The 13,937-nt window shown below is 38.2% G+C and overlaps 1 protein-coding gene across 2 annotated transcripts; it reads left to right on the top strand.

Annotated features, from left to right (window-relative positions):
- LOC110432426 (phosphomannomutase/phosphoglucomutase) lies at positions 243–12,302 on the top strand. Of its 2 annotated transcripts, XM_021452820.1 has the most exons (18): positions 243–513; positions 3,001–3,222; positions 3,428–3,494; positions 4,983–5,166; positions 6,044–6,096; positions 6,396–6,484; positions 7,679–7,915; positions 8,478–8,542; positions 9,425–9,485; positions 9,551–9,668; positions 9,740–9,821; positions 9,906–9,978; positions 10,050–10,111; positions 10,216–10,311; positions 10,645–10,799; positions 11,473–11,569; positions 11,686–11,763; positions 11,841–12,302. In XM_021452820.1, exons 1-18 carry the CDS (start codon positions 507–509, stop codon positions 11,946–11,948), a joined length of 1,854 nt encoding a protein of 617 aa, XP_021308495.1. In that variant the 5' UTR covers positions 243–506; the 3' UTR covers positions 11,949–12,302. The 2 variants fall into 2 exon arrangements, with proteins under 2 accessions (XP_021308495.1, XP_021308496.1); XM_021452821.1 differs by lacking the exon at positions 3,001–3,222.

Below are 13,937 nucleotides of genomic sequence, written 5' to 3'. Positions count from 1 at the left end.
TGAAAATAAAAACTAATTGCACAGTTTGGTCAGAATTGACGAGACGAATCTTTTGAGCCTAGTTAGTCTATAATTGGACAATATTTATCAAATACAAACGAAAGTGCTACTATTCCTATTTTGCAAAAAATTTTAGAAGTAAACAAGGCCCAACATTGTAGCGTGAATCCGAAGCCCGCGGAGCCGGAGCCCAACAGGGGCTTTAGCTGGGCCGAGAGAGAGAATTTTCCTCTCCGGCCTCACTTCTCCTGTGGGAGTGTGGGGTGGGTGTGGGTGACTGCGGGTTCCAGATCGATCGTGATTCGTGAGGGAATCACGGCGATTTCACCGAATTTTGCCCTGCAACTTCCTGCCGGCGGTGCCGCATCTCAGCTCCACCGATAACTACAGAAGTACACCCATCGGCTCCAACGACCCCTCCAGCGCTGCTCTGCTTCCCTCCCTCGTGCTCTCCGCCCCCACTGAGCTCCAAGCCGAGGAGGCGGCCTCCGCACGAGCGCGCAGCCATGGCAGGTGAGTTCATCCCCACTTCCTCCACCGCTCCCACTTGTCTAATCCGTGCTGTGGCGCTGTACAGCATTTTCGATTTGTCCGGCCGAATCGAATAGTAGGCGAACCCGAACCCATGGATCGGCTACTCTATCTATCCCTATAAGCCTAGGAAGGTTCGGGAGGGTACGAGCGTGGGCTTCAGATATCGTAGCTATGGACGTTGTTCCTCTCGTAAGATGTTTCGGAAATCAGGGAAACTGTTTGAAAGAGAAACCGAGCAGGAGAAAAACCTTTAGCATGTCCAAGTCGACTAAATATGGTCTAAACTTATTTTTTGGGAAATTTACATATCATTTTTAGGCAATAATATTATTTGTATATATTTAAAACATTGCTTTTAAAAATTGTAGAATGAAGCCAGGAACTTAAATCTAAAACTCTTTCTCAGCCTGTTCCTATGTACCCAACGGCTTAAATTAAAAGAGAACAAAAAACAAGTTAGTGAACTAGGCTACATTCGGCCTGCCCTAGTAACATGTGCGTCCCACATGGACCTTAGGTCTGAAAACTTAGGCCTGGGCTGTGGATTTGCGGTGACAGGCGGCTTGCGACTACTGTTGTATTTGTTATGGACTCTTTGAATTAATCTTGGCCTTTAGATGATCATAACATCTAACAATGTTGGTTGAGTCATGGCTAGCCTTGGGAGAGGTGCAGGAATGGCTCAGACCCCACCTTTCATTGGGTGGAAGGAACGGCTTATGGAAGAATTTCTTTTAATACTATGTAGAGAGTAGAGATTTGAATACAACTCCTGCCTGTTCCATCCACAATTGCTTAAAGGAGATGTCCAAATACTGGCTAGTGGCTACAGAGAACTCAACTCTATAATCTATATGTTTCCATTGGTTATAGTGAAGGATAGGATGATGCCTATCCCACTCTGTGCCCTTTGTAAGGGGAAAGAGAAGAATGAGGTTGGACACCTTTTGCTGTCTGTCATTGAGAACAAGGAACATAAACTTGTGTTGTATGCATTCGTTATGTCGAGAAAACATTCTTTGCTAGGCTAAGCACACCTTTCGTTCAAGATTTGTATCAACATGTCAAAGAAAAGATTAAGCTAGCAGTTCGTTAAGATACCTTCAGGCTCTGAATTGTTGATAAGTGTCCTTAATGTGACCGAATAGTTAACATATTTGAATATGTTTGCTGCTTCTCGTTAATTGTTTGTTTCTGTGACTGAGTACATGATCCTTGCTTCTGTCAATTAGTTACTGGTTATGTTTGAAATTAAAAGGGCAGAAAGTTTGCAACAACCTCTTGAATATCCTTCATTATGCTTGTAAATTTGTTTAAATAAATTACTTCAGAATGATACCTTATTAGAAGACTAGTAACTGTTGATTTGGGATGCACCTTTCTAGTTATATGAGGTGGCTGGGAGCAGCATTATCTATAATATTGTCAGTAACTGTCAGAGCATTGTGGGGCAATGGGATCAACATGAACCTGCTCTCACTAAGAGGTGGATGTAGAGAAGAAAGCACAGAATATCTATGGTGGTGCATGTGTGGTCCAAAATCGGTCTGGTCCCACATGAGGTTCCTTTTCTGTTTTGATCAATTAGCGGATTTGTAAATTGAAATCAACACTTCAGCCTTCATGTGGTGTTGGTCCTATAGGTTGTGAATATATCTGCCTCTGCTCAAATAAGATGTTCATCATGATGCATATTCAAGTGAACAATTCCACCCTGGTTAAACCACATCCCGATCAAAAGCACATTAGCTCAGTTGTACCTAACTATCCACGTTCTTGTGCCCAAGTCGGGAAAAAGGGTTTTTTTTGAAAGAAAGGGAACAAATTTTAGTGACTTGCATTTAGCTGATGAAAATTTATGCATTCATCCAAGGTATTTGAGAACAAACAAAAACAAACCAATTATCTTGTACATCTTAAATTGACATTAGAGCAAAGTTTAAAATAGCGGGCTATTGAAAATAACGGCAATTTTTTTCAACAGCTATGCAGCTATAGCGGCGCTATGACAGATAGCGTTTTCATAAAAAATACATGAAAAACACGAGTAATTGATAAAAAAACATGGTAAATATGAATTTTTGATGAATAAAAATATGTTTTTATAAGTCTAGGTAACATTACTAAGTACTAATGTGACATTATAGCATGGTTATGAAAACTTCATTGTTCAAAATACCAAATTAGTTGTAACTGATAAATGATAATCTAGTCAAAGATGAAGTTTTAAGAGTCAGACTGAGAAAATTTATCATAGCGGCGCTATAGCGCGTAATAGCGGTGAAATTTTTCATAGCAAATGCAACTTAGCGGCGCTATAGCGTGTAATAGCGGTGAAAGTTGTGATAGCGGAAAAAATACAAATAGCTTAGCGGCAGGCCTGTCCAGCAGCTATAGTGCCGCTATAGCCCGCTATTTTTTTCTATGCATTAGAGAGAGATCTGATAGATTTGGCAATTTGTGCAGCATTATCAGCGAAGACCATACAAAATGCATTCTTGGCACAACATCACCCACGGACTAGGCATGGTACAAGATATCCCAGTGACTTTTGTTCGCTCAATACCCGCAGCATGCATTCCTTCCAGGAATGTAGATTGACAGTGGCTGATTCTTCAGCCAAATGGTTAAATACCACATCAACACTATGGACTAGCTTCAACAAACAAGCAGGCATTAGCTGCAATGGTGTGTTCTAGGCTCTCATTGATCAGGTTGCTCACTAGTGTTACGTTAGAAATTGTTTTCACTTGTTCATTTTGAAGATTTTATTTCAGATAATGTGTAACTATCAATGTCAGATCACAGCTTGGGTCCTTATTTTTGGTATTAGTATATTTAATATGCATGCATGTCCAAGTGTGAAATATTGCTTACAGTAACTTCATTGCAGCTGCTCAAGGTGGTACCGTTGTCTCTTCCTCTGAGAAAGTTGAGTTTTTGAAGCTTCAAAATGGCAGGTATATAGCTCCTTTGACAATCTAATTTGTTTACAGTGATATCGTATCATTTTACTTTTTATAAATATAATATTAGAAAAATTAAGGTTGAATGTTGCATTTTAAATACCATGTAATTGTTACTTAGTTGCTCAGGTGTTTTGACAAAGGTCCTTTTGTGAGTGTTAATAGCTCAGGTGTTTTGACAGAGGCAGAGGTTCATTTTTTTTTTTTTGTATTTTATGCACAGTGGTAAGGGATGGTCAGAGTGGACTTTATGACATTAATTAACCTGGTAACCAGGGGGGGGGGGGGGAGCTGTCAGTTAATACTCCCCCGGTCCAATTTATAAGGCGTACTCTATAATGCAATGATACGTAGATCTCCTGCGTATTCGAGAAAAAAAGTTAAAAATTGCTGCCCAAATTATTGGTCAAAGACTATAAAGTTTGACCATTGACTTATGCGAAATGTCCTATAAAGTAGATGCTGTTAGTTTTCTGTGTTATTTTTTTCACAGAAAGGGGCTATAACTATATTTGTAGGAAAAAAAAACTCGACCTGAAGGGGTTAAGACTGCCCTCACAGCATTCCAAATAAGAAGAAGACCTCACCAGGCCGAGAAAACCCCCGAACCCCTGCCCCACCCTTACACGGTGTCTTTCTGTCGCCCAAGTGAGAATTGGGTTGGTGCCCCCCCAGTGCTTTGGATATGGGACGAACGAGGGGATTTTTTTTTTTAACTCAGCCTGAAATTTGCTCCCATGGGGAGTCGAACCCAGGACCTGAGGAGTGCTGTCAGGGTACTCTGACCAACTGGACTAGAGACCCTTTTGGCAACTATATTTGTAGAAGGTAATAATAAAATACCTTTGAGCAATAAATTATCGTTCTTCTGCAGATATTACAGTTATAGATATTCAGCATTATACTGTTAAGCCTTTTGCTGTTTGCTAGTCGAAATCATATAGATGAAGATATATGTTAGCATGTGCGATACCTGTCATGCATGTTATCCTATGTTCTGATCCACTCCTTTCGACATGAATTAATTACTTGACACTGGTGTTGGCAGGGGCAATTGGTGCTCTCAGTTTAAATCTTATTGCTTCTCTGTTAACTTGGTGTATTTCTGTCATGCAATTTTGTAAAAACTAACATCAAACGCAATACCTTCATTCCATGGACCATAGATACCATTTGATCTAATTTATCGGCCTCTGATGATCTTTTTGGAGTAATGCAATTATTAAACTGATATTGTTCCTTTATAATGTGAAATTTGGCAGAACAAAGTTGATGCCATTTAAAAATAGCTTTATTTATCTTCTTTTTTTTTTTTGAAAAAATATTAGCTTTTAGAGACAGCTATGTTGGGACTGACTACCACATTTGTTAAAAGTGCTAATGAGTGAATCAGTTAAACACTTAAAAAGATGTTCTTAGTTTGTTTTAAGTACAGTTGTAAGGTTTTATATATGAAATGCTTTTATTCTGTTTTTTTGGCAGTGATATTCGGGGTGTTGCTGTTGCTGGGGTTGAAGGTGAGCCTGTCAATCTCACGGAACCTGCCACTGAAGCTATAGCTGCAGCTTTTTCTGCATGGCTGTTAAACAGGAAGAAAGCAGATGGTTTGAGACGTTTAAGAATCTCTGTTGGACATGATTCACGAATTTCTGCACATAAATTGCAGGTGGATCCTGTTTTTTGTTCATTTAATTAATCTTATGAACCAAAATTACACATATTTTAATCCTTTATTATTGGGTACCAAAATCCTCTTTCAACTAGTGATGGTTCCATAGTTTGGCTTTGGCCTTCTCCAACAGGGTTATAACAAGCATCTGTAACCGTGTGACATATTTAAGTACTTGTATGTTTGCCGCGTGACATATTTCAGTACTAGTATTTGTTTCTAGGTGGCAAGTTCTCGTAAATATGAAAATTTGGCAGAATCCCTTCTTACATGAAGTCATGTGCATGCTTAAATTGAATTTGTGGTTTGATGTTGGTGAAGTATAAGTGAATTACCCACTTTTCCTCATTAGCTTAGGCTTTTGTGTTGACCTGGTTGGTGCATGCACTCAATATGGTTTCAGGGCCACGCAGGCGCAATTAAATAAAATAATGAAAGCAGGCTCCTATTTCAGCATCTCCTAAGGAAAAATGTATATGTCTGTGCGTTTGGTGGTGTGGGTGTGTGGGGGTGTGGTGGTGGTGGTGGGGTGTGGGTTGAAGTATAAGTACACCTTTCCGCTCAGATAGATACATTGTGCCTCAAGGCAATCATTGTCTTATTTGCAGTAATAGATGCATTATGCCTCAAGGCAAGAGTTGTCTTGTTTGCAGTTTACAGGATTTGTCGTGATCTGATTTATATTCACCTTGTTAGTATGTTCTACTTCTAACTCTTTTTTTCACATTGTTTTTTATAAATAATTAATTATAAATGCATCTTTATGGTAAAAATCAAACAAAAAATATTCAGATCTGACAAGTTTACTATGTTTGAGCAGCACACTTGACATTTTTTTGTGTGTTATTAGCCACTAACAAGTTATTGTTGTCAGAATGCAGTTACTCATGGAATCACTTCTGCTGGGCATGATATCGTACAGTTTGGGTGAGTTGAACCTTTATTTTTGTTTACAAACATTTATGCAAGATCTTTTATGTTTATAGAGCCATTCTAATTTAGACACCCATAAGTGTGTTCTTTGATTCCCTCGTCTTGTGGATTCTTTCCCCGATAAATTTCACACATCAATTCTTTGGAATCCACAATGCATAGTTCTAGTCATATAAAATGGTTTCTATAGCTTCTCTGCTTTGATAGTTTCCTCATAACTTCGTTACTTAATAATCTAACAGCTCAAAACAAGACATCTATGTAGATTGACAATGGATTATGCATATATGTAGATTGGCTTCAACACCTGCAATGTTCAACAGTACACTTACGGAAGATGAGAGAAGTCATTTACCTGTTGACGGAGCCATAATGATAACAGGTATTTTCTGTAGTTTGATATGTACAAAATTGTAAGGCCTTTGCAAAGGCATACAAACTTGCTACCTGCCACATGAGTTATGGTTATGTCACTAACACTATTTTTCTTCATCCATTGGAGTTTCGTTTATTTAGTTTGAGCATGGTTGATCATTGTTACTTTCTAATCTGATTACCTTGGATGGTCCAACACTTGTTTGATGTGCCAAACTTTTTTTTTTAATTGCGGCATGCAACTAAACAGGATTCATGACATCCATAACTGCCAGTATTTTAGTGGATGTTTCTGAGAGAATTTATATCTCTCCTTATGCGCAATGGTGGGACTTCAATATCTCTAATTTTCTATCTTGGTAATAAATGATTTTATCTGTTTTCAGATTTAAGAAATCAGTTCATTTAACTCTGGTATATGTAGAAATGTAGAACTTGGTCAGATGTATCATTTGACTTATTGCTACCTTCTTAAATCAAATAAGGCATCATTGTATCATAGGAAAAGTCCAATTTAGCCACCTCCTACGTTTAACGAGTTACATTTCTGTCAGCTATTAGCGCTCACTCTGAACTCATTTTAGATATGATTATTGTTTGCTAATCAGTTCACTGCTGAACTTTGGTGCCGGTCTCTGCCAGACTGCTTGGATTGCTTCAATTTTGGTTTTTGCTTGGATGTTTGATTTGGGGACCCTTCAGGATGCAGAAATCCAACTTAGCATAAACTTATATATTGTTTGATTCCTACACTGGCTGTGTTACTCTATTCTTAATACAATTCTTGTGGTTTCCTATGTTATCCAATCCTCAATTCTGCACTAGCTTGTTAGTTTTCCTTTATTGCGATCCAAACATTCCCTAAATGTTATTGGATGCCAGGAGAAGTTTAGGTTCAAAACTTCAAAAGGAAGATAAATAAATGCACTTAATAAATGATCTTCATATGTAGTTTCATGATTATTGAATATGACTATTCTATTCTTCCCTATAACCTATATGATATTGTGATTGTATGGAGTTACAGACGCATGGTATTATAAAATGTGCATCTACGTGTGAAGTTTGTTTGTTGTATACATGTGTGCTCATTTTTTGCAGCTTTCTATTCCAGCCACAAGTTCATACCATTTTCACTTTTCAAAAAGTGTTTGGAAATTATATATGGGAGCTAACTTTTGGGGATTGTTCTACTTTACAGCAAGCCATCTTCCCTACAATCGGAATGGTTTCAAGTTTTTTACCAGTGATGGTGGGCTAAATAAAGCTGACATCAAAGATATCCTGGAGCGTGCTTCCAAAATATACGAGGAATCTGCACATGGCAACCTGAAAGAACAGGAGGAAGCTTCGAGGGGAGTTGTGGCTAATGTTGACTACATGTCAATTTACGCTTCTGATCTTGTACAAGCAGTTCGTAAATCTGCTGGAGACAAAGGTGCTTTCATGTGCTATATTTTAAAACTCATTTTTGACTTACTAGACTTGCACTGTTGGATTTTTTGTCTAACACTTGCATTAACCCACTGATAATTTCTGAAATCTATTTGATTACTTTTGTGTGCTCAATCAAATTCAGTTAGTTATGCCTTTCGTCATCCAGTTGCACTTTTTAGCCCCTTAAGGACTGTTTCGATAGAAGGTGAGGAGATCCCCTTCCATCTAAACAAGCCCTTATGATTTGTGCAATACCACGTTATCAACTCATTGTTTGAGTTTTTCTTTATCTTATAGTTATGATTTGTAGACACCATACTATTTTATATTCTTAGTTGTTTGTTTTCTGCACTTCTTTACACAGCAGAAATTATGTGTTTGTTTTTGGGTAATCAGTTTCTACACGTGTTCAAAAAAATTTGTTGTCCATGGGGATATAGATATAGTGAAATTTTTTGAAATGATTGAATGTCAAACATTAATATCACACAACTTATAGGCTTCAGAAAAAAAACTAATGAAACAACTTATGATGGTTATGTTTTTTTTTTCTTTGACCTTAGAAAAACCATTGGAGGGACTGCATATAATCGTTGATGCAGGGAATGGTGCTGGTGGTTTTTTTGTGGTAATGTGTTACACTTCCAATGTCCTGTAGCAATGTTCGTTTTTTAGCCTTGGTTCATTGTTATGTTGTATATCATTACCTTCGGTCAAATGGTTGATCAGTCTATTGAAATGCTTCACACTCTCCTCTCTGCAGTTTAATAGGTTGATAAGGCTCTGTTTGGCATTGAGATGTATTGTTGATAATCTTGTTTGCTGGAACTTCTTTCAAAAATAATCATGTTGGCTAACTGTTTTTATTCTAATCTATCTTGCATATTAATATGTTTAATCTTACACAACAAGTGTGAGAAAATCAACAACTCAACAGTTGTGTAACACATTTTATCTAGACTTAATTGCATTTCCCTAACAATCTATGATATCTTCGTTATTTGCTTCCTATATAGCAGCCTCAAAAATAAGAGGCTTAATTGGATTTCCCTAACAAACTATGACATCTTCAGTTATTTGCTTCCTATATAGCAGCCTCAAATAATAAGTGCAGCAGGCACAGCAGCCGCAAACAGACCAGACCCTTAATGTAACAGCCAGAGAAGTCAAATTGTTTAAGTTTGAATTTTAACACCCCCCCCCCCCCCCCACACACACACACAACCAAGAACACGCAAATTTGAACCATATAGGACAGATAACATTAACATTCAATCTACTTTCCAATGTTCAGTCGATAATTTCAGTCTGCTCTTTATAGAGCAAGTCAGTATCGATCCATTTCTAAAACTCCATCCTAGAGTAATTTGCCAATTAAAAGTTCCACAATTTTCTTTGCTTGATTCCTTTTACAGTGCCAAACTCTCCACTGAATACATTAGGAGTGATACTCCTGAAACAACTAGCTATTGATAAAAGAATGGTTTTATGTTTGTGGTTTTTGTATCAGGATAAGGTACTCAAACCATTAGGAGCTGTTACTACTGGAAGTCAATTCCTTGAGCCTGATGGTAATAGCTTATTGCTTTCTTCATGCAATTGCCTTTCTCCCATTTCTTATACACCACATATTTAGGTTTGTTTCCCAATCACATTCCCAATCCTGAGGACAAAACTGCAATGAAGTCTATTACACAAGCAGTTCTTGATAACAAGGCAGACTTAGGCATCATATTTGATACTGATGTCGACAGGTACAGTATAGCTAGTCTTTGAGGTTCTGCTGACGTCTAACAGGATGGAGACTAAACCTTACCTTTTGCAGGTCTGCTGCTGTTGATTCGAGTGGTCGTGAGTTGAACCGTAACCGATTGATTGCTTTGATGGCTGCCATAGTTCTTGAGGAAGTAAGATTATTTTCTGCAGTTTTAATGTTTTATTTTGTACTATTTTATTGGTTGCCACTGACTAATCCGTTGCTCTGGTGCTAGCATCCAGGAACTACAGTTGTGACAGATAGTGTGACTTCAGATGGATTGACTGTATTTATTGAAAATAAACTTGGTATGTACTGTTCACAATGCTGTGCTTTGTTTGAGTAAATAATCATTTACTTATCTATTTTTTTTCTTAAGGAGGGAAGCATCACCGTTTCAAACGAGGGTACAAGAATGTAATAGATGAGGCTATTCGTCTGGTTAGTTTATACTTTCTATGTAATTGAGTTTGAGTTAGTCTCTGGATCCCCCCTCCCCCTAGTTAACTAGCAGTAGGATGATTTAGAATATGGAAAATTTTCAGAATTCTATTGGTGAGGAGTCACATTTAGCCATGGAAACAAGTGGCCATGGAGCACTGAAAGAGAACCACTGGCTTGATGATGGAGCATACCTTATGGTAAGGACTGTTGTTCTACTATTCATTGAACTTTGCGAACAATGCAAGGGGGAATAATATGAAAAATGGATAATCACATCGACATTTCATGCATAAGGAAAGTTGTCTTTTTGTATTACCCGGTAAAGGAGTTTGTCCATGAAATTATGTTCTTCACTCATTCAATCTATAAATGATATATGTTCTATAGATGTATGAGGCTAGTCCCTCCTTGTTAGCATGACTCATAATACTTTTAAAATTTGTGGCGTGCTATTTTTCATGGTTTCTTAAAAAACGAGGACTGTATCTTCTTTTGCAAATATGAGACTTAAATTTCTCCTTTTCCCTCAGGTCAAACTTCTGAATAAACTTGCTGCTGCTAGAACACTGGGTTCAAGTATTGGTAGTAAAGTTTTGACTGATTTGGTTGAGGGTCTTGAGGAAGCTGCTGTGTCAGTTGAGATAAGACTGAAGATTGATCAGAATCATTCAGATTTGAAAGGAGGGTATGTTAACTCTGAAATGTTTTTTTGGTTATTTCTCAAGGAGACATCATATGTGCACTAGTAGTTTTCTAGTATTGTGCACTTAAACAGAAACGATCTATGTGAATGAATTGTAAGTTAGATCAGATAACATGAGACATTCTTATTGACTGCCGTCAGTGTTTTTTCCCCCTGGAGACTCAGAAAAAAAAAGAAATATGATAGGTATCATTTTTGAATTTTCCATAATCAAATGGGCAATCCTTCAGTATGGGCTTCCCCGGCTGTATTTTCCGTTAAAAAAACCCCGGGTAATCCTTGTGATTTTATCTAAGCAAATCAATACTGCAATTCTCTGACTGCGAATGCATCGTTTCTGGCTCATGGAAACATCCAAGTTTAGTTAGGGAAATAAGCTGTAATGTGAAATAGGATCGGGGGCATCAGTTTAGTCCTGGTAACATAGATTCCTTTTTTGGATGTTGGAGTGGCTATTGTACAACAATGTTTAGCTTTATTACAAGACTAAAACAATGGGTCATCATAGGTAAAAAGAGATTGGGGTGACAGTAACTCAGTTAAATGCTTTACCCCTTTTGTTTGACACGTTATCACTGTGGGTCATACAGGATTGAGATATGACTAAAGAAGTCCTGTGAAGATTTTAAAGATTTGTGATTTGATATCTCTACAGGTCCTTCCGTGACTATGGAGAATCAGTCTTGAGGCATTTAGAGAATGCAATCAGCAAAGATCCAAATCTCCATATAGCCCCCAAGAACTATGAAGGCGTATGTCCATATTCTTTCCTTTGTTTTCCGGAACATTAATATAGATCTTGATGTATAACTTTTATTCTGCAAGAAATCTGGATTTCTGCTTATTTTATGGATACTACTATACACAGGTAAGGGTTTCAGGATATGGTGGGTGGTTCCTGCTGAGGCTCTCTCTCCATGACCCTGTTCTTCCCCTAAACATTGAGGTAGTTCTCTTCCCCTCCTCTCTCTCAATCCGAATAATGAAGGCAATTGAGAGTCATGTGATGTGCTGATACTACAGGCACCAAGTAAAGATGATGCGATTAAACTGGGGCTTGCGGTTCTTGCTGCTGTGAATGAATTTTCAGCACTGGATGTGACGGCACTGAACAAATTCGTGCAGCAGTGAACATAGGGACATTTATCATTCTGTGAGCTTCGCATGGTGTCTTGCTTGCCCCGGTCAAGCGTGGCACGAGTATCGTACAGAAATATACCTGTTTACACAGACTTTGTAGTCTGGAAGGACAATGGAGGTTCCAGTGGCTTTTCTCCTAAGATGATTTTTTCGTGTTTATACCAGCTATCTGATTAAGAATATGCGTGCGTGCTGGTGAGGCTGGTCTTTACTTGAGAATAATATTTGAGTTACCCGAATAAGATCAGGAGGCTTGCTGTGATGTGAGGCCATGAATTTGCCAAAGAGAACCTATCGATTTTTCATTAACGTTTTCACCTTGATTTGAGTTACACATTCGCTGTTCTTTGTCTGTGCCTTATCTTAACATTTATTATATCTCTGTATATGAGGGATCCTGCCGAGCCTAATATGGCTTTACATTTGCCTTTCCCTTTTACAACATATAGTAGAACACATTGGAGTTTTCGGAAAACTTTTTGCTTTCTTTACCAAACCCTGGTATGTTTCGATGTAAAAAGAGCCCGGATGTAGCACAAATTTGTCGTTTGCTGTAACATGAATGCACCGACCGCGGATGGTGGCGTCTGACGTGGACACCAGGCAAGGCATGTGCCATACTAGTTTGGGTCCACGTCCACCGCCTCGCCACTGTTAGCTGACAAGAGAAACTCGAACTTGTCCATGCAAAGTCTCCTATTCAGTACAGGTGTTCAATTGAGCTAGAATTTGTTGTAAACGTTTTCTCCAGTTTGTGAAGTTGTAAAAGTTTTCTTTATAGCAACGTTTACGAGATTTTCAGGCATCTATGAAGGAATTATAAGTCGCTTTGAGTTAATTTGAAACGGAGGAGATATATGCGACATCTAAGCTTTATCCATGAGGGCGATTAGGCTGCAAGGCAATTTGTGAAGTTGACCCTTTTCCAGTAAGACGTTCGTCAGCAAATGCCCTCCAATATATATCATCTTCACTGTACCTTCTTTATTTGGTAGTGATCCATGGAAACTAACTGCATTGCTAGTACAGAGCTAACCAGCGGCCGAGTGGCATATATTACGAATTACTAGCATGACGAGACAGAGCGGGTGAAGACGATCAGGAAACACACAAAGATCAGAGCCATGCATCACGCTACACTTCACAAGCTTCAACTGCTCCGCTAACTCCTCATAAGAATCCTACACAAAAGCCGGCTGGGGTCGTCTGATTCTTTCGTTTTGGGACGTTGCAAGAACCATTTTTGACGAGAAGCCTAGGACTAGTTTGCTAGCAAGGGGCTGTTTGGTTTCCTCTGTATGGTCCGTTACATCAAATATTTAGACACATGCATGGAATATTAAATATAGACTATTTATGAAACTAAAAACACACCTAGAGAGTAATTTGTGAGACGAATCTTTTGCTATAGTCTATGACTGGACAATAATTCTCAAATAAGACGAAAATGCTGCAGTACCTGTTAAACTTTACCAACCCCAACCAAACACCCCCTAACTTGAGGCTATTATTTCTTAGGCCTTGTTTAGTTCACACCAAAAACCAAAAACTTTTCAAGATTTCTCGTCACATCGAATCTTGCGGCACATGCATGAAGCATTAAATATAGCCAAAAATAAAAACTAATTACACAGTTTGTCTGTAAATCACGAGATGAATCTTTTCAGCCTAGTTAGTCCATAATTGGACAATATTTGTCACAAACAAAACGAAAGTGCTACAGTGCCCCGAACCAAAAACTTTTGGAAACTAAACAAGGCCTTAGGTTCCATTGAAAAGCTAAACTATATATGTATAATAACAACAGAGAGAGAGATAGTACCTTGCTTAAATTGTCCATAAAAACTAGAGAAGTTTGAGTTAGGATAAAGTGAACTTTAATTTTGAACGGATGGATATATATTATACGAATTCCTCAGAAATTGGCAATTGCAAGGATCGCTTATAATTAGCTAAGTTGCTAGAAATTAATAATCAGGC

Source organism: Sorghum bicolor, chromosome 2, assembly GCF_000003195.3.
Source record: "Sorghum bicolor cultivar BTx623 chromosome 2, Sorghum_bicolor_NCBIv3, whole genome shotgun sequence".
Lineage (NCBI taxonomy): Eukaryota > Viridiplantae > Streptophyta > Magnoliopsida > Poales > Poaceae > Sorghum > Sorghum bicolor.
This window is presented reverse-complemented; position numbering and strand designations above follow the sequence as displayed.